The sequence below is a fragment of the Gobio gobio genome, assembly GCF_949357685.1.
Source record: "Gobio gobio genome assembly, chromosome: 1".
NCBI classification, from domain to species: Eukaryota; Metazoa; Chordata; class Actinopteri; order Cypriniformes; family Gobionidae; genus Gobio; species Gobio gobio.
This window is the reverse complement of record NC_137097.1, coordinates 53297531-53323089: the sequence shown is the minus strand read 5'-3', so window position 1 is coordinate 53323089 and position 25559 is coordinate 53297531. Positions and strand designations below refer to the sequence as shown.

Sequence of the window (25559 nt, the reverse complement as noted above, 5' to 3'; positions counted from 1 at the left end):
CCCTGAAGGCAGAAGAACCAGCCTAGCTGGCTATCAGGGTGTAAAGAGCCATTACGCTCCCCTGAGGGTCGGCTGCCAAGTAGGCCTCTATAGGCCTCTTGATCAGGCATATTATCAGTTGGAAGGCCTCGCTAAAAAAGCAGGCCTCACTGGAGGAAGTACCGATAATCACATCGGGACAACTGGCCTGCCGGCTAGCAGGTTGCAGGCCTCATCAGGCCTCCCTAAAGGCCTGTTGTAGTGGAAGCAGGCTAAAATGGGTGGAAGGCTTTACAAAAGCTTCCCTGAAAAGGAGTTCCCAGGTCATGGTCACTAGATCAGTAGTATATATTGCTATCTGACAGTAGGCCTGTACCGGGCTTATCCCAGAGGCCGGTAGTAGGCCTTATTAGGCCTCCCTAAGGCGTTCTTGGGGCCCACTCACTTGAGAAACAGTTAGGAACGAAAAACAAACAGGTAGTAGGCCTCTCCAGGCCTCCCTAAAGACTGGCTATCAGGTTGTAGGCCTCAATAGGCCTCCCTTGAGGGCGAGTTCCTGAATCAGGATGCTCGGCTAGCCTGCGTAGCTTGACTGTCAGGTAGCAGGCCTTCATTTGGCCTCCTTGAGAAAACAAGTTCAGTTTTCCAGCCTTGACAGACAGCTTCAACTGTTATCAGGTGGCCCACGGGACCTCCCTAGATGTAACCTCAGCAGTAAGCATGCTTCGCTGGCAGGTGGTAGGCCTCTTTAGGCCTCCCTGAAGGTGAGCTCGAACGCTCTATAAATTGGCATATATTGCTGTCAGGTAGTAGGCCTCTCTAGGCCTCCCTGAAGGTGAGCTTGAACGCTCTGTAAGTTGCCAGCATGGCGTGCTGTTAGGTAGTAGGCCTTTATAGGCCTCCCTGGGGGATAAACCTTTTATCAGGTAGTAGGCCCACCGGGCCTCCTTGAAGGCGAAGTTCCTGAGGTAGGTACTTCTTAGTTACCAGTTCTCTGTCTTAGAACTGGTCATAGTTGGCCTACAGCTGGAGGTTACCCGCCAGGCAGGCTCAGCTGCTCCCCTCACTGAGGGTCGTCTATGAGCTCACAGCCGCCTGAGCCTGGTCAGACGGTTGTAGGCCTCTCGTGAGGCCTCCTTGTTAGATCAGTCCGTAGGCCTTTCCGGCCTCCTTATTGCTTTGAAACACAAGCACCTGATAGATCCTTGATTGAGCAGGCAGACTCCCCTCGCTAGCAAGGGTTGTAAAGCGTTATGCTGAGTATTGCTCTCTTGGATAACCCGTCTCTGAGTTCCGGGCTGAGTAGGACTGCCACTTTTTCAGTCCCTTAGTTTGGATGCCTCCTGGGCACCATCCAGAGGCTCTGTCTCTGAACAGACAGGGTTGGCTAAACCGAAGTGTCCATAACTCTTAGGGCACCAGGTCAGGCCTCCCTGGTGGCATTCGGGAGAACTTGTTTCCCGAATAGTGACTGGCCAGGGTTCCTTCGGGTCCCCTAGCCACATTCCCTTTAAGTAACCCCTTCTGTTGAAGTAGTGGTCTCGGGCCTTTGAGCAGTCTGGATAAGAACCTCACGCAGTTGCGTTAAGGTTCCGTTTAGATGTATAGCTTGGGCTATGACCGTAGGGAATGCTGTCGCTGACAGCCCAGTGTGACCTGAGGGAGTGTCTCAGGTTTTTGTTCAGTTGAATTTACTTGTGTTGACAGTGGTCACTGCCACTAGGCAGACACTCCCCTCAGCATGGCGGCGTTGGTATATCGTTCCCCATAGCGTCAGCTAGACGCAGCGAGAGTTCCCTTTCGAAAGGGAACGTTCTAAGGTTACGTATGTAACCTCTGTTCCCTGAGAACAGGGAACGAACGCTGCGTCGCTTTGCCATGCTTCAGGGCCTATCTGCCACACAGTCCCTTCAGACGAGAAGATGTGTATGTGTTGGCACAGCGCCCTTATATACTTCCGGGTCGCATAGTGATGACGTCATGGGTTGTCGTCGGTCAATAGGATTGACGTGATTCGATAGTAGCTTCAGACACCTGTGACGCTGGAGGCGTTCCCCCATAGCGTCAGCTAGACGCAGCGTTCGTTCCCTGTTCTCAGGGAACAGAGGTTACATACGTAACCTTAGAACGTTTGCCTACCGCAGCAATAGGAGCACAGAGGATGCCGTTTCCATGGCACTGCACTCTGTGCTCACCCATCTGGACAGTAAAAACACTTATGCACGCATGCTGTTTGTTGACTTCAGCTCCGCATTCAACACTGTCATCCCATCCAAGTTAATTGCCAAACTTGGAGACCTGGGCATCAACACTTCAATGTGCAACTGGATTTTGGACTTCCTAACTGACAGACCCCAGAATGTTCGATCAGGATCCACCTGCTCCACATCCATCACTCTTAACACTGGTGTACCACAGGGCTGTGTGCTAAGTCCGTTTCTCTACTCCCTCTTCACCTCCGACTGCAAGCCTGTGTATGGAACTAATTCCATCGTCAAGTTTGCGGACGACACTACGGTGATTGGTCTCATCAACAACAACGATGAGACTGCCTATAGGGAGGAGATCCAGAACCTGGCCACATGGTGCGCTGATAATAACCTGCTCCTCAACACCACCAAAACGAAGGAGCTCATCGTGGACTTCAGGAAGGAGTCAAGAGGCACACACGACACCATCCACATCAATGGAATGGCTGTTGAGCGTGTCTCCAGTTTCAAGTTCCTGGGGATCCACATCTCGGCGGACATGTCGTGGACGACCAACACCTCCAGCCTGGTCAAGAAGGCTCACCAGTGCCTCTTCTTCCTGAGGACACTGAGGAAGAATCAGCTCTCCTCGGCTATCCTGGTGAACTTCTACCGCTGCGCAATAGAAAGCATCCTGACCAACTGTGTGGCAGTATGGTATGGGAGCTGCTCTGTTGCGGAGCGCAAGGCACTGCAGCGGGTGGTGAAAACTGCCCAGCGCATCACAGGGACTCCACTGCCTGCCATCGAACACATCCAGAGGAAACGCTGTCTGCATCGAGCTCGCAGCATCCTCAAGGACTCCTCTCACCCAGCCCACAGACTGTTTTCTCTCCTGCCCTCCGGCAGGCGTTTCAGGATCCACCGGACCAGGACCAGCAGACTAAAGAACAGTTTTTTCCCCAGAGCTGTCTCTTTATTGAACTCAAACCCCCGTTGATCCACTTCCCTCATAAACTGATAACTCTCCTACCTCACATCTTCCTTCACTTTGTTATTTGCACTACCGACTGTTTATTACAGTAACAACTGTTTACTTATGCATTCTGCACCACCATACCGTAACTGGATTATGCTCATCTGCACTGCCGACTGTATTTACAGTAACAATGTTTACATTTGCATTTTGCACCGTACTTCTAACTGGAATATGCAACCACTTCCACTGCACTTTTACACTTTCTTTCGGATAGCTCTGTCCATAATTTATTGTACTAACTTAATCCACTGCTATATTCCTCATATTAGCCTAACATATTATTGTATACCTCTAACTGTAAAATTCTGTTCAAGTAATAACCGTCTGTATATTTATTCATAGTACATATTCACCTGTAAATTCTGTTTATAGTAATAGCCATCTGTATATTTATTCATAGTACATATTCACCTGTAAATTCTGTTTATAGTAATAGCCATCTGTATATTTATTCACTGTATATATTCATCTGTAAATTCAGTTCTACTTATAGTAATAACCATCTCTCTACTTATACATATTTATATATATTCAGAACATTTTTATGTCCTGCACTTACGCAACCATTGTATATATCCTGCACTTGCTGCTATTGCACTTCTGGTTAGACCTAAACTGCATTTCGTTGCCTTGTACTTGTACTTGTGTAATGACAATAAAGTTGAATCTAATCTAATCTAATCTAATCTAAATGAATGCAAATATTGTTTGCAAATAGTCCCAAAAGGATTATTTCCCAACCAGAATTAGACCTCGAATTCCGTTCACTGTTCAGTTTCTTTATGCTTAATAAAAATTAAAAAAATTGCTGCTGCTGAATCTGTATGAGACCACGGAGGAAACGAGAGAGCTCAAATGACGCAGCGCGAAAATTAGTTTCCTGTAACGGCCCTGCATTATTTTCACAGTATTTTATCATTACGCCATTATATTGTGAATATCACACTTAAAGCCTGTGAAGTGATAATAATGTAATTTACTGTGAAATATTTCAGTTACATATTGTGAAATCCTGGAATTTTTTTACAGTGTACTGTTCATATTTCTATACTGCTAATTCTATATTTATAACATATAATTGTATAAATATGTCCCTGTTCAAAAGGTGAGGATTTATATGATGTCCTGCAAATGTCAGTGGTTAAACATCTTACCACCATAGTAAAGCAACGTACATTGTATCCTGCAGTTTATATGCAGATGTGCTCCATAGAGACCAAAGTGAAGAGAATGCTGATGATGACTATGAGATTGTAGATATGGATGATGATCATGAAGATCAACTTGACTCTGACTTCATTTAAAATAACATATAGCTTAAACAAAAATTTGCATTATTTGCTTGTACTCTGCATAATGATGGTTTAAGTTTCAGCTTACTTCCTCAAATCTGCTTCACAGCTTTATGTGTTAACTTTGTCTTCTGAGAACAGAACTATTCTCTGAAAGTTTACTGCCAATTCAGTGTTATTTGGTCACACAGAATGCTAAACTTAATGCTTAAACTTTTAAAAAAAAAAAACGTCAGACATAGTTATGGCACGCACGGAGATGAGAATGGTATGTATGGACTTATCTAACTCTGGGGAATACAGTTAATAAGCCAAAGTTCCAAAAAGTTTGCGTGTTCATTTTAAAGTCATTTACCAATAATTGTAATTTCAAAACTATTTTGCTACAAATTGTCTATTAATCTATTAGTCTGACTTTACATTGCTTTAATGCGTTACTAGTATTTTAATGATAGTATTCACACTAAAATATACAGTAAAATGTTCCCACTCATACAACATTACCCAGAATGCAATGCAGATTACAGTATTTTACTGTAATATAAAAATGCAGTATTGTTCTGTAGGTTTTTACAGTAATGTGCTGCTAAATCTACAGCGACATTTGACTACAGTAAAGAGTGGGAGAGTTGGATTACTAATGAATTAAAATCGATGATCTGACTCCTGTCCAACATCATGTGCACTGATCAGGACATCTGCAACTTTTAAACCATCTAGACTGCACTCTGCCGGTAGCTGCTGAAAGAGGTTTGAATCAACAGCTAATCAGTTTTGACTTTGCTAAGTGCGTTACTTCACGAAAGACGTACTGTAGTTCTCTATGAAGTTAAAGCGCAACACAAAGGTAGGCGCGTTGTTGTTGGATTATCATACAGTATTAATTAATTACACATTTTTGGATGTGGTGTGTGCATTAACGTGTGTGAAATGTCTGCTAATCACGTTGCTTATTCTGATCACTTATATTGGGCACTTTTTTCCCTTACAGTGCTTATTCTTACTGACATTAGAAATGATGCATGTGTTTTTCTGAGGGTTAAAGTCGTTGTTTCATTTCTTGATTGCAATTTTGAAAGTTTCCGCCTGGACATTTTAGTCAAATTCTCTTAATTCTCTTTAATGCATTTGATCCGTTTTCTTGGTAAATTGGTTTCTTTTTTATTTTGTCATCATTATTTAGTTTGAAAGAGATTCAAATTTTGCTTATCAACCTTGGTTGACATGGAAAAGTTATATTACAGTATTTTGGCAGTTTTTTCTTGGAGTGGGCGGGTTTTGATGAGCTTTTGGGGCTGAAAATCGTCAACCCAATCTGGCAACACTGCGGGAGTGACTGATTGACCTATACTTGGACTGAAAGGGAACTGCAACGGTCACACCAATATTATCAATATATGGGCCTATATATTTTAAACTTTAAACTTTAAACACCAATTACCAATATTATTTGTGTTGCGTCTCCTTTAGGGGCACAGACATACCAGTTCCTGATGGACAGATCACTTCCTAACACACATGGACTGTTAGTTTCAGTTCTTATCATAGCACCATCAGCACTTCTCATGAGCCAGGAAATAACCTCTTAAATTCATTGGCACTTTGAAACAACACAAGGACAGCAATGCCAAGACCTTATCTTCTCATTTTGATATTGGGTAAATACAAATTAAAATTTTTGCACTTTTTTTAAATCATAGATTAAAATATTCTTCTTATAGTAGGCTTACTGCATGTCACAATGTAATATTTCATCCTTAATAAATCGGTCTACTTAAAGATTATAAGTCTTGCAATAAATTACATCTTTTTAGTTGCTCTGCCAACTCATATTTTTCTGAACTTTTCACTTTTTTTTAACTGAACTGAAACTCGTGGCTAATAATAGAAAGTAACTTGAAAACAACTGATTATAGTTACATTTGAGTTGACATGATTGATTTTGAAAAGACATTCATCCACAACTTAACTGCTCTAAATAACTTGTAAATGCTTCATGACAATTATCTGTCCACATGAACTAAGATTAATAAATGCTTTAGAAGTATTTTTCATTGTCAGTTTATATTAGCTAATTAATTAACTTATGTTAAATAATGGAGCCTTATTGTGAAGTGACTGAATAATAAAGAATCAGAACATAGTAAGTCAATATCTGGGGCATGTTGTAGTCCAGATTAAAACATACACTGTAAAAAATATCACATGCTATCTGCTTAAAAAAATTATGGTAACAATATTACACGCATTATATTTGAGTAGATTTTAAGGTTGGTTTTTTTTAGTGAAATTTACCCAAATAAATTAAGTAAAAATTCCTAAATTATTTAGTCTATGGCACATGATGAATTTAATATTATTAGTGGAAAGTGCTTTTTTAATTTAAGTTGACTTTAAAAAATAGGTTATAAATTATATTAAATGGAAATGACCTGTTTATACATAGACTGTTTACTGCTAGCGCAAGCAGAAACAAACTTGTTATTGCACGAGCATTAGAAAAGTTATTTCTCATTGAACAAAGAAACATGCTTCATAATAATAATAATACTTGCAGGTATTTACATCACAACCTTACCATAAGCTCTACTCTTCTGCACAATGGTAACGGTCAAAACTTCAACATAACAGAAACTCTTTCAAATGTCAAACATAACCAAACATTAAATATTTACAGATGTTTCCCTTCACTCAAAAACACATAAAATAACACTTAATTTCAATATTAACTCTCTATTTCCAGCCATATGCAAAGCATGTTGGGAACTAACAATGGTGTCTCTAAATAAAACGTCTCGGTTACGTATGGTAACCCTCGTTCCCTGAAGGAGGGAACGGAGACGTACGTCGGTAATAACCGACGAATTGGGATCACTTCAGAGAGCCCCTATCAGCTTCGAGAACAGGCCAATGAACAATTGGCGTGCGAGATTTGCATCTCGCACTCCGCCCCGCGCCCGCGGGTATAAACAGGAAGCGAGAGCACCGCACTGACGTTTTTCACTGAGGAGCCGAACCAGAGACCGGCCAAGCAGTGATGGAAGGAACTGTGGCGACGGGACGTACGTCTCCGTTCCCTCCTTCAGGGAACGAGGGTTACCATACGTAACCGAGACGTTCCCTTTCAGTCGGTCACTACGACGTACGTCGGTAATAACCGACGAATTGGGATCCCTATGGAAAACGCCACAGTTACTACCACTTCCAGCGCCCAGCGAGAGCCCCTCAGACCCCGTTCTGAAGCGGGCGGGAAGATTCACGCTAGAAGAGTCATACTGCTGTTCTGCAAGACCCATTCAGCAGACTTGATTGGATAACGCTGGGAAAGCGTGCCCGAAGGACGCTGCGGGAGCCACATCATGCCCGGAGGGAGTTACCATGTGGAGAAACACGTATGGGCTGGCCGTGGGCAGCACATCATACGGAGTCCCAGGGGAGGCCCCGGCCTAATGCAGGCGGGGGACGACACCGTACTGAGACGGCAGAGAACTCTGCCAAGGGAAAGACACAAGCTCGCCGTAGGGAGCTGTACCGTGGAAGATACACGTATGGGACCGCCGTAGGGGTCACGACATACGGAACCCAGCCTGACACAAGTTCCACCAATGCATACGAGTGCCAGACCTGGCGTCGGACGCTCCGCAACATCCGACTGCCGAGGGGTGCGGAGGACTCAACAGGGTTCGCCAATCCTGGGGAACTCGACTGGAGAAATAAGCGCACGTATCCGTTTCAGGGAAAGGGAATGGCGCAGCAAGCCGACACTAGAACGGGTACTTCAGTGAAGCTGACTATGGGAAGCGAGCACACGAGAAGCCACCGGCTCTACACGCAGGCTATAAAATCTAGCGAACGTGTTGGGTGTCGCCCAGCCCGCAGCTCTACAAATGTCTGTCAGCGAGGCGCCACGAGCCAGCGCCCAGGAAGAAGCAACACCCCTGGTGGAGTGCGCTCTAACCCCGAGCGGGCAGGGCACGTCTTGGGATTCATACGCCAAGACGATGGCATCCACTATCCAGTGGGCCATCCTCTGCTTGGAGACAGCCTTTCCCTTCTGCTGTCCTCCGTAACAGACGAAGAGCTGCTCTGAGGTCCTGAAGCTTTGCGTTCTGTCCACGTAAGTCCGGAGAGCACGGACGGGACAGAGCAAAGCTAGGGCTGGGTCTGCCTCCTCCGAAGGCAGCGCTTGCAGGCTCACCACTTGGTCCCGGAAGGGAGTAGTGGGAACCTGGGGCACATATCCAGGCCGGGGTCTCAGGATCACCTGAGAATCACCCGGCCCGAATTCCAGGCACGATTCGTCAACCGAAAATGCCTGCAGGTCCCCTACCCTCTTAACTGAGGCCAATGCAATCAGGAGTATTGTCTTTAGAGACAAGATCTTAAGCTCTACTGACTGTAAAGGCTCAAAGGGCGCCCTCTGAAGTGCGGTCAGCACCAGAGTCAAGTCCCAAGAGGGTATAGAAGAAGGGCGAGGAGGATTTAGTCTCCTCGCTCCCCTTAGGAACCTGACGATCAGATCATGCTTGCCTAAGGACTCACCATTAATGAGATAAAAAGATTGTCCCAAGAAAAGATAGCACAGATCCGATCGAACATTTCCGGGGGTCTTCTTGGTGAGAAGAGCACCAGTCGACGAACAGGTTCCACTTCAACGCATAAAGCCGTCTCGTAGAGGGGGCTCTGGCGGAAGCGATGGTGTCGACTACCGCTTGCGGTAGGTCACCTAGAAGCTCCGCGTCCCGTCCAGGGACCAGACATGGAGTTTCCAGAGGTCTGGACGCGGGTGCCATAGGGTGCCCCGTCTCTGAGACAGAAGGTCCTGCCTCAGAGGAATGGGCCAAGGAGGTGCTGTCGCGAGGAGCACTAGTTCCGGGAACCACGTCCTGTTGGGCCAGTACGGAGCTACCAAGAGGAGTTGCTCCTCGTCCTCCCTGACCTTGCACAGAGTCGGGGCCAGCTGTGTGCCAGTGCATCCGTGCCGAGGGTCCCCTCGGACAGGGAATAGAACAACTGGCAGTGGGTCGTGTCGTGGGCGGCAAACAGATCGATCTGTGCGGCCCCAAAACGACTCCAAATCAGCTGGACCACCTGGGGGTGGAGTCGCCACTCTCCGGGAAGCACTGGCAAACGCGACAGCTCGTCGGCCGCACGGTTGAGCAGGCCCGGAATGTGGATAGCACGAAGGGACCTCAGATGCTTCTGACTCCACAGGAGGAGATGGCGGGCGAGTTGGGACAAACGGCGGGAGCGTAGACCACGTTGTTTGTTGATGTACGCAACGGCCGTCGTGCTGTCCGTCCGGACCAGAACGTGCTTGTCTTTGAGCGACCCTTTGAGGCGGCTGAGAGCAAGACGAACTGCCAGCAACTCTAGGCAATTGATATGCCATTGCAGTTGGGGCCCCGTCCACAGACCCGATACTGCAAGCCCGTTGTACGTGGCACCCCAACCCGTGGGTGAGGCATCCGTGGAGACAACATGATGCCTGGACACTTGTTCTAGAGGCACTCCTGCCCGTAGAAACGAAGGGTCCGACCACGGGGTGAGGGTTTGGCGGCATCTCGGCGTCACTTGGACACGGAGGGACCCGCTGTGCCACGCCCATCTCGGGACTCGGTCGTGTAGCCAGTGCTGAAGCGGTCTCATATGGAGCAGCCCTAGCGGCGTTACTGCGGCTGCTGCTGCCATATGCCCCAGGAGCCTCTGAAAATGTTTCAGTGGAACCGCTGTACTGCGTTTGAGCGTACTCAAGCAGCTCAGCACCGACTGGACGCGCTCCTCTGTGAGGCGCGCAGTCATGGCGACCGAGTCGATCTCCATCCCGAGAAAAGAGATCCTCTGTACGGGACAGAGTTTGCTCTTTTCCCAGTTGACCCGAAGACCCAACTGGCTGAGGTGCCGGAGCACCATGTCCCTGTGTTCGCACAACTGCTCCCGCGACTGGGCAAGAATCAGCCAGTCGTCGAGATAGTTGAGGATGCGAACACCACGCTCTCTCATTGGAGCAATGGCCGCCTCCGCGACTTTCGTGAAGACACGGGGCGACAGGGACAACCCGAAGGGTAGGACTTTGTACTGGTATGCCCGTCCGTCGAAAGCAAAGCGTAGAAACGGTCTGTGTCGAGGGAGAATCGAGACATGAAAGTATGCGTCCTTCAGGTCGATCGCTGCAAACCAATCCTGGGGACGGATGCATCTGAAGATGCGTTTCTGGGTTATCATTCGGAACGGCATCCTGTGGAGGGAGCAGTTCAGGTAACGCAGGTCCAGGATCGGTCGTAACCCGCCACCTTTCTTGGGTACAATGAAGTACGGGCTGTAGAACCCGGACTTCATATCGGCTGGAGGGACCGGCTCTATCGCGTCCTTCGCCAATAGGACAGCGATCTCCGCCTGAAGCACGGGGGCGCCCTCCTTCGGTATAGAAGTGAAGTGGACACCCCTGAACTTCTGGGGACGGCGGGCGAACTGAATCGCATAGCCGAGTCTGATGGTGCGGATGATCCAGCGAGACGGGCTGGGGAGCGCTAGCCAGGCCCCCAGAGACCGAGCAAGCAGGATCATCGGCATGACGGACGTACCCGGAGCGGGGCAGCGCAGCGGAACGCAGGGGCCCCAGGACGACATGGGAGTGGTCCGTGCAGGGGTCTGGGTCTGACACACGACCTGCATCCGCTGAGGGGACGGGCGAGCGTGGGGAGGCACTTTGTGTGCGTCCGCACAACCGACGCCCCCTGTTGGCGAGGAGAGAGGTGTCTGAGGGGTACGAGGCATGGTAGCGTCGCATACCGCCAGACGCGCTCTCTTGGCACCCAGAGATGTTAGAAACTGCTCTTTTATTGAGAATTTGGGTGCCACTGGCACTGGGGCCAGTGGCGGAACAGAAAGAAAAATGGGGTTCCCCCGGCCCTCCACCGGGGGAAGGAGTGGTGCTGCAGCCATCTCCTGAAGAGCAGTTTCCTCCATCTCTGGGCGGCCCGTCTCAGGGTCTCTTCCGACGGCGCTTGCCACCTGGCTTGGCAGCGGCCTGAGCGGGCTGGACGTTCTTCCCGCGACCGGCTCCACGCCCACGGCCGGTGGAAGGCTGCCTCTGGGCTGGGGCGGGAGCGGGGGCGGCCGCAGGAGGACGTCCTCGGCGACGGGCAGGCGGAGGTGCTGCAGCCGGCGGCTGGGTGGAGGCAGCAGCGGGCCGCCGGTGCAGGATGTGTTTGATGGCCTCCGTCTGCTTCTGGGCGGCCGAGAATTGCTGGGCGAAATTTTCGACCGCGTCGCCGAACAACCCGGCCGACGATATGGGGGAGTCCAGGAACCGGTTCTTGTCAGTCTCCCTCATGTCGGCCAGGTTGAGCCAGAGATGCCGTTCCTGGACCACTAAGGTGGACATCGCCTGACCCACGGAACGGGCGGTAACTTTCGTCGCCCGGAGGGCGAGGTCCGTCGCCGCCCGGAGCTCCCGGAGGAGCTCTGGGTCAGACCTACCCTCGTGCATGTCCATGAGTGCCTGGGCTTGGTGCACCTGAAGCAACGCCATGGCATGCAAGGCAGACGCGGTCTGTCCGCAGGACCTGTAGGCCTTCGCAGTTAGACTGGACGAAAACCTACAGGCTTTGGACGGGAGACGAGGATCACCACGCCACTCGGAGGCGGTCGCCGGACGCAGCTGCATCGCGACGGCGCGTCCGACTGGCGGGATCCTCTCGTAACCCTTGGCCTGTCCACCGTCAAGGGTAGTGAGGAGGGAGGAGCCTCCAGGTCTGTTTCTGGCACTGAAGGGTGTCGTCCACGACCTGGAAAGCTCCTCATGCACCTCCGGGAAGAATGGCACTGGGGCGGGACGCTGAGAACCAGCGCGACCCCCCCCCAGGAACCAATCATCCAACCTAGAAGGTTCGGGACGTGGTGGAGGGTTCCACACAAGCCCGACCTTTTCGGCGGCCCGGGAAAGCATAGCCGTCAACTCAGGGTCCGACTCAACCGTTGCCACTCTCCCAGAGGGAGGCAGTACAGCTGAATCCTCATCCTCTGAGGACTGGAACTCCCCCTCCGATGCTGCGATCGACATCTGCTCGTCCGCGGGCGCTCCGAAAGAGATGACTGGGCGCCCGTGGGCGGGACCAGCGATCTCTTCCGGTGGCGCCACCGGCAGCGGTGCTTGAGAGGGTTCAGGGACCTGCGTAGGGACACTAGGCGGGTTTGTCCTGAACGTTATCCTCAGGTCACCCCGGCCATCCGTCGAAGTAGGTCTATCCTGGTTAGGGATAGCTCTAGATCGAGGTATGGGGAGGGGGACTCCGCCTTCCCGGAGGTAGGTGAGTCTCGACCTAAGCACCGCAATAGTCATGTTCCCGCAGTGAGAACACGAGCTATTCACAAACGCTGCCTCAGCGTGCTGGAAGCCCAGGCACGTGATGCAGTGAGTGTGGCCGTCAGCGGGCGAGAGGGAACGACCGCATCCAGAAACGCACGGGTGGAATGACATCTTGAAAAAGACGCAGTGTCACACCCGTGTTGCTCTTTTTGTGAGGAAACGCTCTTTTAAGAGAGTGCTGAAGCACCCAGGGAAACCACGGCAACACACAGGGGATAGTGCAGCCTGTGTTTGCACTCAGAAGGAACGCCCACCGATACCAACAAGCTCTCTTGCTGTGATAACAGCAGTTGTTCCTCGCAGCTTTGAGTTCGCGGTCCCGCTGGAAAGCGCCGTCACACCAGCACACGATCCTCTTCTCTCTTTTGTTCTTGTAGAATTCTCTTCGCTGAATAAACAGGAAGCAGTCTGTAAACTTCAAACGCCGGTTCGGCTCCGAAGTGAATGACGTCAGTGCGGTGCTCTCGCTTCCTGTTTATACCCGCGGCGCGGGGCGGAGCGCGAGATGCAAATCTCGCACGCCAATTGTTCATTGGCCTGTTCTTAAGTTCTCGAAGCTGATAGGGGCTCTCTGAAGTGATCCCAATTCGTCGGTATTACCGACGTACATCTCCGTTCCCTCCTTCAGGGAACGAGGGTTACCATACGTAACCGAGACGTTTGTAATGTTAGCATAGTATGTTAATTAGACCATTAGCATAGGTTGAATTGAAAGAAACATTGGAATTTGAATTAAAAAAACATTGAGGCAATATAATAATCACACAATATTAATATTAATAATAAGATAGTTCAATCTGTAATTGTATCTCTTCCATCAGTAATTTTCTTTCAATTAGGCTACCCTACCACCCACACTCAAAAAATAACTACTGGGTAATTTGTTAGTCAGAGAACACAGTGTGTTTTTTGGCACATGCACTGAGCAGGGAACGCAAATGTTATTTTGTTATTATTTTGTGTGAATTTATTTGGAAAACTTTAAAAGAAGCGAGACCGTTATATTGCATCCGGAGTCTGAGAATGCAGGACTCTGTGTGCAGGTGTTATACTATCTTCCGAACAGCAGGAGGCGCTGTCTCGAAAATGCGGGACTCTGGGTGCGGGACTGTAGATGCAGCAGGGTCCGAGTCTGCAGCTTCATAATGTTGAATTCGTATGAATTCGTACGAATGACCTACCTCAAACCCCGCCCCTAAACCTACCCGTCACTGCGGTTTAGACAAAACGTACAAATTTGTACGAATTAGCCACCTCGTAAAATAGGTACGAATTGGTCGTGAGATAGCATTGGCCTAAACCAGTAACAACATTACACGACACAGACTGCTCTTGTCCCATAGCGCGCAGAAAGAAAAAAAAAATATGTTTCCCTCTAATATTCAGTTCATTCATCAGCTGCTCTGAGCAAAATATAGCTGAACTACCAGGATCCAGAAAAGCATGTTTTAAATTAGTTTGTCTCCTTTGGCTGATTTTACTTGCACTGGAATGATTGACAGTAGGCATTTTTCATTACCACCCCCTGTATGTCCACAAGTTTGTGCAGACACTATTCCTTTGTCCCTTCTCGTCCACTATTGGCATGCGATGAGCAACCCTGAAAGATGTGCCTCCTGACTACAAACTTCACACACACAACACAAGGCAGTTGTCTCACTCCATAACCCGGGTTCACACTGTATGTTTTTGGCTGTATGTTTAGAGACTAAATTTGAAAATCCTAAAAGATTCTGATCCTAAAATCTGTAGTCTTTGGTCGTTTGACATGTTGATGATTAATGACCTCTTGCAATAAAATTTGACCTCAGACAAAACTCTGTCAGTCAAAGATGTGGCGCACAGTTCTGTGTGACTTCTCCTATGACGACCATTAAATTGTCTTTGTTTTTCAAGACAAAACAAAATGAACGCAAGAGATATCTTTGTTAGCAACCATTTTAGTCCTGCGTGTAATGCAGCTCACAGTCACCTGTCATGAAGTCTATTGAAGGCGAGTTTCAGTTGAACCCATGTGCAGTTTATTAAACAAAATATGTTAACAAAACAAAAAAGGACTTGGCTGTTACTCGATTAACTCGATTACAAAAATTCCTTGAGGCAAAAATTCTGCCTCGAAGCCTCGTTAAATTCCTATGACGCGCACCATATGCGCAGGGATCTGATTCACAGGGACCGCTGTTCAATGTTCAGGAAGCACACCATAGCACGTGATACATTTTGAATTTAGTTTAGATTCTAGATGCCCAGAATCACTATAGTAACTGCATGTTTTACACAGTTTCTGTAAGTTGATTACCGTTCTTATAGCTGCCACACACACACACACACACGGCGCGCGCAAGCCCCGAAGCCAGATCGCTTTCACTTTCGTCCTCATAAAATTTGTCAAGTAAATGCTTTTAAAGCCTTGCCAGTTTGAACATTGAAGCGATTGTGCACTATTCAAAAACAACAATACGGAAAACTTATCCGTTCAGTGCTCAGCTTTTTTCTGTGACACGGAGAGTTGAGCCGTGTCGGGTCTTTGACAACGAGCGCGCGCCCTGAAGGCAGACCTCTTTTCGCGTGAAGATCGCGCGCGGAGAGCAGCGCAGAAACGCAGTGTCAACCGTCCTGTGACTAAAGTAAAGTCACTAAAGTAGCTTAGAAACTCAACTCAACCGTTATAGGCATATATTTGAATACCTTTGAAGTAATTACAAACGACAGCTTCATAATGAATAGAGACGGAATGAGTAATCCACACACACAATCACTCTCTCATTAATGCATCCAAATAAATGTAATGTAGGTCTACTACTGTGTTAATGTATCTGTATCAAGCCTGTAGTGCTCCTGTCAGAAATTGAAGCTTCCGCGCCTCGATCGCCCCCCGGTGGCCGGTCCCAGTATAGCTCCTAAACCCCGCCTCTCCATGTATTTGAATGGAGAGCGAGACACACTAAACAATTAAATTACACTTCAAATAATTGTTTCCTAAAGATGGTTTCTGTCATTTTAGGCAGTTTTTATAATACGATAATTTCGTTTCAAGTGTTCGTTTTTTAAATAAGTTTAGTTTTAGAGAGTTATTTGATGCTATAAAAACGGGGGGTGTGACGTCATGATTGACAGCTGAGATTGACGGCTTTGAGTGAAGTTGTCACTGAGGCACTAACGGACTTTTTTCGGGATTTTTGGGAGGAGATTGGAGCTTAAGCTTTAATTTCTACATTCCCATAACTTTTTATTTCACACCAACACAATTAATTATTCTGCATCTGCGAGAGTGTGGGCGGGCTTTTGATAATCGCGCCTCTACTTCCTGTTCTCTACTGCGCAACTCCGGTCCCGAGATCGCTACTGCGCAGACTCGGTCCCAAGATGTCAGCGCCGTGAGCGGGCCTATGAAAGCTTCAACTATGGTCAACGGAAGTCAATGAAGTCGCGTCGTCCATATTTTTTTACGGTCTATGATCTATATCTGATGTACAACAAACATAAATCTGCCCCATAGACAATAACTGCTGAAAGTGAACCGTTTCCTTCAAGTATTTTAAAATCACAAAGAAATGAAAAATTCCAACTGTAATAGTAGAAAATCAGTAACACACACACACACGCATGCACCCTCCTCTCGCGTCAGTCAGACCAATCGTGGCAATGCATCACATATGCTTAAACTTTTATGTTGCCACGCAACAATAATTTCAGCATTCACTGTATACACCGGGATTTTGTGACGCGATTTTTCGAACGGATGCTTCACCTAAAATGCACCGCTATGCAAGTGATGCAAGCCAAATGCAGCGTTCTATTGAAAATTAATGTATGTATGCCGTACCAAACTGCAATGAAGCCTCACGCGCACACACACACACACACAGGTTGCTATGTTACCATAGCAAATAGGCTCAACCCAGAAATAATATATTATTTGTTAGTAGCCTAATGGTAAATGCTGCAGGTGTAGAAATCTACATAAAATATATTTACTTTGATGTCAGGGCTAGATTACAGCATGAAACCTGTTGTGCATATTAATAAATTAAATTGCTTTTCCTCTTCATTTTCGTTATGCATTATTTGTTTTGGTTGTTTAAAAACACAGATTTTTTTTTATCCGATTAATCGATCGATTAAGTGCTAGATTAATCGATTACAAAAAGAATCGATAGCTGCAGCCCTAGACTTGGCTAAGCTTAACTTAACTTGACTTGACTATGACCATAAAACAGAACAGCAGTAACAGGGAACACAGCTAGACAAGATACAATGTTAACATGAGGGCTATTTATCAGAGATGTATAGTAACGAAGTAGAACTACTTCACTACTGTACTTAAGTACTAAAAGGCAGTATCTGTACTTTACTAGAGTATTATTTTTTTCTCCTACTTCCACTTTTACTTCAGTACCTATTTTCGATGAGTTTAATACTTTTACTCCGACATTTTTTGTATGTGCTGCATCGTTACTCGTTACAATTATAAAAATGTTACGAATCATTCCATTCCAAACCCACATTACCGCGCATGAGAGAGAGAGAGAGAGAGAGAGCGCGCGCAAGAGTGCGAGAGAGAGACAGAGCGCGCATTCACTGTCTCTAAAACAACACGAGCGTCTTGCGCTCAAATTGCTCTCTATTTGTTTACATAGTTAATGTGCACTGTGAAGTAACATATACAAACAATGAACAGCTGTATTTTTATTAACTAAGATTAACAAATACAGTAACAAATGTATTGATCATGGTTAGTTCATGTTAGTTATTAGTCTAATACATTAACTAATGTAATGTTAACAAATCAAACCATATTGTAAAGTGTTACAAACAAATCATTTACTCAGAACACCTCTTGAAATGAGAATATAAGTGTGCTTACCCCATTTTTTTTTTAGTAAGAGTGGTTATAGTAAGATTTAATCTTAATGAACTACAGTATTTTCAGGTTATTTATATGACAATATGTAGAAAAATTACCTACCAACATTGTGATTGTCCTTTAGCTTAATCATTTGAAATAATAAAAACAATATGATGTTCAAACTTTTGACTACTTTCTTTAATAACTACATAACAATACTTGTACTTTTACTTTCAGTACTTGAGTAGTACATTTTAAAATAAACTACTTGCAATACTTAAGTACAAAAAATGTTGAATACTTTAGTATTTCTACTTAAGTGTGGTGCTTAAAGGTAGGGTAGGTAGGATTTGGTTAAAAAAAAAAAATCCAAATTTGTTTAAAAAATATTTCCATTCACTCCACCTTCTCCCTTCTGGGCTCTTTCCAAAGCCACGCCCCCAAAACACATGAACGCGCCACGCCGACCACGATCAGCTCAGCTGAAAGACGCATTATTTTCCTGAGACGAGCGGAGAAGAAGTGTATGGAAGGATATCGCGGACAATTTTCAAAAGGAATTGCAAATGGTATTTGCAATTGCGTTTTCAATTTGTGGACGCATAATATGTGACACAATCCAAACGCAATTGCAAATCGCGCATTACCATTTGCATTTTCGTTTAGGCAAACGCACAACGACTGCCAAATTTCAAATGGAAAAGCAAAGTCTGTTTGCAATTGCATTTCCAATGTCTTGCAAGTTATGACCCTGCCATTTTGGAATAGCAATAGAAAATCACCTATTTGCTCTTTCATTTCCTTCGTGTCCTGCCACAACCTGCACAAAATTCAAATGGAATCGCAATCCCCTTTGCGTTTGCATTTCCGATGCCTAACACAGTCAACTGTCAATCAGGCTTGAGGGCGGGGTTTTGGGGTATTGATGTAGTCAGAAAGTAGGCCACGCCCTCAAGTGGTGGAAAACGGGGGATTTGGCTATTTTTGTAATAAAAAACAAGTTTAAACTCTTTAGTTCAAACAAAGTCAAAATGCAGAACTGATTGTATGTTCACCTGCAACCAGAAATGCATTCGGTAGGCTATAGCCTATATCAGACGAATATCATCATATTGCACCCGACACAGTAAATTATCATGATGAGTTAAAATCAGAAAATCTATAGAAACTTGACATGATGTGAGTTGTGTGTTGTCCATACGATTCTGTGCTCAAGAGCCAAGCGATCAAAAAAGAAAAGAAAACTACATTAGTGACATTCAATCGCAGTTCATGTTCGTTTCGTAGCCTACCTCCTCTGATGATCTGATTTTCTTCTTCATTTCATTTTATTCAACATTATTATTTTCATCATATGTAGCCTATTCCTATTCATTGAACTATATTTGTATCTTTATTTTGACATTTAACAGATTTGACAGAACAGCTCAACAACAGAACCTGGATTCACACAAATTTTCACGCACCTGCAGCGTTTCTGACAACAGAGAAAAACTGAAATAATATATAATAAAGTAATATAAATAAAAAGCATAAAATAAATAAATACTAAATAGCCTATTTCTCACTTATTCTAAATAATTAATACATTAAGATGACAAAACGAAAAACTACTAAATCAGATTGAATCTAAAGAACCGGCATTTTTTTCTCATCAGATTAATTTAAAATTTTTCACTTTGAGGTCCGGTTATAAATTTGTGTGTGTGCAGTGCACGCACACAGTGCACATCTACTGTGTTTATGTGAATACTCGACTTGGCATTTTGATATAGCCTATTTCTGTGTTTATTTGGCCGTTTGGGCACGCTTGTCCGTGTTGCGCTCGGAACACGCGCACAGAATCCTGTCAGTAATTCAGTTGTCTTTCGTGACTTATCACGCTTTTATTATTTATTTTCGTCAACTGAAATCTACACGGATTATCATAAATACAACACATTTATTTATCACAAGGATCTCCGCGGCAAAACCGAAAGTACCAGCTGGTGAAATCTTTCAAAATTTCTTTTTGCCCCAGGTTCAATAAAAGGATAGGCCTATTTTAAAAGATTATAGGCCTATATTATATATTGAACTGATTTTTAAACCGAATTTTGCATATTTTGCTTTAACCATGCAGCAAAAAAATTAAATAAAAATAAAAACCTTAAAAAAATAAATAAATAAATATATATACACATTTTAAACCGTTTAACTGTATATTAATCTGTCAAAATTCTTACTTTTGGTCAACGGTTAAAGCATCCCTATCTTAATTGCTTCTTGACAATTTGCTTGCAACCAGAGCAGTCTTCTTTTGGTTTCTTTTTGTTTGGTTGGCAGGTGATAAATAGTCTATTTCCAGGTATTTGGCTTTGTTTGAAGTGCAAAAAACTACACAGTAGTTTTATGACTTTTTTGTTGTTTTTGCTAAATAGACACATTGGATATTTCTCCCCATGTTCTTAGGAATGAATAATGATGAAAAAGTCCTTGGTTTTCTACCACTTGAGGGCGTGGCCTACTTTCCGACTACATCAATAAACCCCGCCCTCAAGCCTGATTGACAGTTGACTGTGTTAGGCATCGGAAATGCAAACGCAAAGGGGATTGCGATTCCATTTGAATTTTGTGCAGGTTGTGGCAGGACACGAAGGAAATGAAAGAGCAAATAGGTGATTTTCTATTGCTATTCCAAAATGGCAGGGTCATAACTTGCAAGACATTGGAAATGCAATTGCAAACAGACTTTGCTTTTCCATTTGAAATTTGGCAGTCGTTGTGCGTTTGCCTAAACGAAAATGCAAATGGTAATGCGCGATTTGCAATTGCGTTTGGATTGTGTCACATATTATGCGTCCACAAATTGAAAACGCAATTGCAAATACCATTTGCAATTCCTTTTGAAAATTGTCCGCGATATCCTTCCATAGAAGTGCATGTAGTGACATCATGTCAGAATCACATGTAATAAAAAAATCTAACTTTATCATTATGAATATAAACAAATAAGATGTATTTTAGTACTCACTCTCAAGCTAGAATAACGATACTGGCAAAGTTTAAAATACACACACACAACACTGTCTATGACACACACAGATACAAGATAAAAACATTGGTAGAGTATATAAAAACAAACCAAGGGCCGAAATAAACGTGCAGGTAAAGTTCCCGGTGAACATGGTAAAAGAGTTTAGACAGAGGGTAGTAGCTAAAGCTAACTTAGTTCTAAAAAAAGTTCCTGGATGCGGTGTACTAGCTTTTACACATGCATTTTGTTATCTAAAGTTACATTTTGCGAAATTCAACACGACAGCGATCAACTTGAGCTAAGCATACTGAGTATTTATCATCTCTACTAATGGCTCGCTAAGTGTATAACATTGTAACTTTATGCTAAGTAATGTTATGTTAGCTATATTAGGCAGCTACGTGTGCTAGTGAGACATGCTTCATGAAAACATAAACCAAAAAAATGTATAATCAAAATGAAAGATTACCTGTCCAGCTGAAATACAGCCTCTTGAACTCAAACGGGTGCGCCAGGGTTGCCAGGTTTTCACAACAAAATCCGCCCAATTGCTACTCAAAACTAGCCCAAAACAAGCCCGATCGTGTTTCTCCGGTAAAAATCGAATTTGGGGGGTAAATATGTGTTTTTTTTGGTAGGGATGCCTGCTAAAATTCGCAAATCCCGGGGCAAAACATCACATAATTGGGGTCGCTTCAACCCGCGGACATGAAAAACAGCCCGCGGCAACAGTGTTTGAAGTAGCCCGACTTGGCAACAGTGGGGCGCACGCATGTGGGCAGATCCTGGAGCAAAAGCGGCGGTAGCCATGGTAGCGAGAGAGAGTGACAGTCGCCCAAGCCAATCACTTGATTCGGCCCGAACGAAAATAATGAGCGGTGTTTATTGCAGAGTAAAAAGTCTAGAGTCACTCGATTTTTATACTCTCTTTTTCAGAGTACTTAAATTTTAATTATGTATTGACATATAAAGACATAATATAAAGAAATTTGGACAAAAGTGTTTTACATCAGACTTACCTACCCCACCTTTAAAGAGCACTTCAACTTCTACTCAAGTCACTTTTTTGATAAGGAACTTTTTCTTTTACTCAAGTATGTGTCTCTAGTACTTTATACATCTCTGCTATTTATACACAAGGACTAATCACTAAACAAGGAACACCTGTGAACAATCAAACCATGAGCCAATAAGAACACGCAACAACTAACCAGAGCATAACACATACAGGGGAAGCACAAGTCTCTTGCAGCTGTAGCAGACTCATATATAGCACACACATTAGCTGTGTCTCATTTCATTTAATTTTGAAGACTGCATCCTCTGGAGGACACATCCTGTGAAGGATGGGGTATACGGAGTGTCCTTAATCAGAATTAAACGAGACACACAGGCAGGTAAAGTATCACATTGCTATGCCAACACGTTCACAGTGGAGTTGCGCTCTCACACCAGTTATATGAATGAAATTATTTATAACTTGAAAATGACTATGAAATGTTTCTTGCCTTGACAGCAAAGTAGGCTACTGTTCTGAACGTTTAAAAATCACTAAACTTATAATCCTGTTTACCACAACTATCTATTTGAGGTAATACAGCTTAAAAACAAAAACAAGCTTGAAACTACTTAAGTTTAAACACCACATCTTCGCTTGCAAGTATATCTGCCGGCGGCGCCATTTTTTCAAATAATATTTAAAAAACATGACGGTTGTTAATGGCGACACAAAGAATTGTGGGTTATCTGCAGCAGCGAAGGATACACCTCATGCACACTCCGGGTTGAAGCAACCCCAATTATGTGATATTTAGCACCGGGAATGCAAATTTTAGCAGGCAACCCTGCAAAAAAGACATATTTTAACCCCCAAACACGAAGAAAAACTCATGTTATCAGTGTCATGTCATTATTTTCACAGCCTTGTTGTGTATATAATCACGCTCTTACAAACTAAAATGTTTTTTACATAAAGATTGAAAGAACTGTCGGAAGTTTAGTGATGGTGATGTTAATGTAAATCATAATATTGTAAGTCTACAATGTTTTTAAAAGTTGCTGTTTTTCATCTCAACAGCCAGTGCTCTAACTTCTGGAACTGGTAAGTAACAGGCTGTAAGTTTTTGCAAGTTTGCAAGTTTAGCATGTTGTAAGATGTGAATTGATCCATAATATATATATTTCCCCAGATCCAAAATGGCATTGTATTTGCAGTTTTGCTTGTGATGAAAAGAATACCAAAGTGATTAAAAACAATGTAAACCTATGGTGTTTGGCCCCACATGATAATTATATTTTTCAAAAAACGAGAGAAAGCAAAGGGGCTATGCACATTTGGTTCTTGGCTCATAACAATGTCAAACACATCCAATATACAAATACTTACAACATATATTTAATCACATACTTACATTTTTATATTTTATCAGGCATAAGATTGGTCAAAGTTGGTTGCTTCGCTCATAACAATGTCAAACACATGGAATATATACAAATACAAATTTGTTTTTAATTACATTGTACTTACATTTTTAAGACAAGCTACCAGACATAAGATTGGTCAGTGGGTCTGATTCATGCTGTGGAAGAGTGGAGATCCGTCATAATGGCACGTGGGGAACCGTGTGTGATGATGACTGGGACATGAAGGATGCTGCTGTGGTGTGCAGACAGTTACAGTGTGGCTCAGCCATCAGTGGACCTCAAAGTGCCTCCTTTGGTCGAGGCAGTGGATCGATCTGGCTGGATGATGTTGGATGTTCAGGAGGTGAAGGAGCCCTCACACAATGTTCACACAGTGGACTGGGAACTAACAACTGTAATCATGGTAAAGATGCTGGTGTTGTTTGTTCAGGTAAGTCAAATCTTTTGAATCTTGACATTATTTTGGGAGAAGTGAGCAATAGAAATTACAAGATTCATGTATTTCATGATTTTCATCACATCTTATGCCATTTTAAATAGATTAATGTGTATTTTGCAGGTGACCTGCAGAAGCCCACTCTTTCCCTGATCTCCACACATGCAGTCGTTTCTCCTGGAGAAAACATTCAGTTCAGATGCACAACACCTAAATCAAGATGCAATGCTAATGCTGAATTCCACCTCTTCATAAACAGACCAGCTATATCCTCCCAGACACATGGATCAAGTGTGACTTTCAACCTTGATAATGTAGGCGTCTCTCATCAGGGCATCTACAGCTGTGATTACTCCTACCAAACCGGCACTATAAAGTCGCCTTCAAGTAATACTGTTAAAGTCACTGTGGGTGAGTGTGTTTAATCTGGTCTCATTGCCTACATCATATAAATGCATTGCATGAAAGTGAATTCCATCTGCATTGATTTTTTTTTGTTTTGTTTTTTTGCTGTTGATTTGTAAATCAACTGTGAATTAAATTTTTATCCTGAGAAGATGCAGTTTTTGAAGACTTTTTTATTTGTTTAAAACTGCTTGAATTTAATGCTTTGTGTATTATTTTTGTTTTCTAGTGCACTTGCAGCAGCCCAACATTCCCCGCATTGCTCCTGATGGAGGGTTTGACTTGGGGCCTCAAGGGCCATTGATCACCAGGGGCCACAGTTTCACTATCATCTGTTCCACTGAATCTCAGTATCCTGGAGGATCCTTCTACCTGTTTAGGGAATCAAATATTACCCGCATTCAGTCAGCTGACAATCTCTCTGCCTCCTTCTCTTTTCCTGAGGCAGATTATTCACACGAGGGAAACTACAGCTGTGTTTATGAAGTCAGTTTGTCCTCACGCACCTTCCGTTCATCTGCCTCTGAATTGCTGGTCATTACTATCACAGGTATTCATGTGTAATGAATCTAGTGAGTCTAAAAACAAGCTGGACTTCTGGTAATGTAAGTTTAACTCAAAAACATGTGTCTGTCTCAGCCTCCCTGCTTCCTGTCATTGGTGCTTTGGTGTCAGCTGTGCTGCTCTTATCGTCTGTCCTCCTAATCATCCTCCTGGTCAAGAGAAGACAAAAGCAAAGGAATAAGGAAACTCATTTTAAGTGCTCTTTTAAAAAAGGTATTGAAGCATTTCATAAAAATAGTTATAGTTACCCATCTTTATTATCAATTCCTTTAATTATTAATGTATGTCCCTTCATCTCGGCAATGTCTCTAGGTGCAGCTAATGCGTATGCAGGTGGATCTCATGACAACAAAAATGAAGATGATGATGAGGCTGATTATGAAAATGCACAATTTGATGAAAACATGGATCATGATGATTCTGAGCAGGACTATATTAATATAGACTCTGACCATTCTGAACATGTCATTGTGGACACGGATGAAGAGGACTATGTCAATATGAATGTTATGGAGAATAAAACTGTGGTAGACAAATTTGATGATAACATTTATGAAAGTGATGAATAATGAGTGAACCCAAAATACTATAATTAATGAGGCTCCAAACAGATGATTGAACAGCGAGACAACAGAGGACTACAATCTTGCAAAGCTTTTGTGCTAAATATGAGTGATGCTAATACAGTCCATCCATTCTGGGGCTTTAGTGTTCATCACAGCCTGCTGCACATGTTCCAACTGATAGGACTATATTTTGTTTATTGTACCCAGTGGTGCAAGTGATTTCCCAGTGATATCAGGCTGTCTTATGATCACATACTGTATAATAAAAGGTGAAAGGGAACTTAATAGAACATATTTAGTCTTACTGTAACAATGTATTTTTATTAATAAGGATTGTTTTGAAAAAACAATGCACTTTCATGCAATGCATTTATATGATGTAGGCAATGAGACCAGATTAAACACACTCACCCACAGTGACTTTAACAG

General features: G+C 44.1%; 1 protein-coding gene across 2 annotated transcripts; it reads left to right on the top strand.

Moving 5' to 3' along the window:
• Positions 1 to 4676: 4676 nt before the first annotated feature.
• On the top strand, positions 4677 to 25559 carry LOC307127627 (uncharacterized protein). 2 transcript variants are annotated; one of them, XM_079819004.1, is made up of 7 exons: positions 4677 to 4767; positions 22813 to 22836; positions 23272 to 23589; positions 23719 to 24006; positions 24230 to 24550; positions 24640 to 24777; positions 24877 to 25559. In XM_079819004.1, the coding sequence occupies exons 1-7, from the start codon at positions 4692 to 4694 to the stop codon at positions 25131 to 25133; spliced, it is 1422 nt and encodes a 473-aa protein (XP_079675130.1). In that variant the 5' UTR covers positions 4677 to 4691; the 3' UTR covers positions 25134 to 25559. The 2 variants fall into 2 exon arrangements, with proteins under 2 accessions (XP_079675130.1, XP_079675131.1); XM_079819005.1 differs by lacking the exon at positions 4677 to 4767 and adding an exon at positions 5970 to 6157.

Bases quoted from the DNA above. Each gene is read 5' to 3' on its own strand.
- LOC307127627 (XM_079819004.1), top strand. From the start codon at position 4,692: ATGCTAAACTTAATGCTTAAACTTTTAAAAAAAAAAAACGTCAGACAT. The intron at 22,837-23,271 runs GTAAGTAACAGG...TACATTTTTAAG, and splicing joins TGCTCTAACTTCTGGAACTG to ACAAGCTACCAGACATAAGA. The intron at 24,007-24,229 runs GTGAGTGTGTTT...TTTGTTTTCTAG, and splicing joins TACTGTTAAAGTCACTGTGG to TGCACTTGCAGCAGCCCAAC.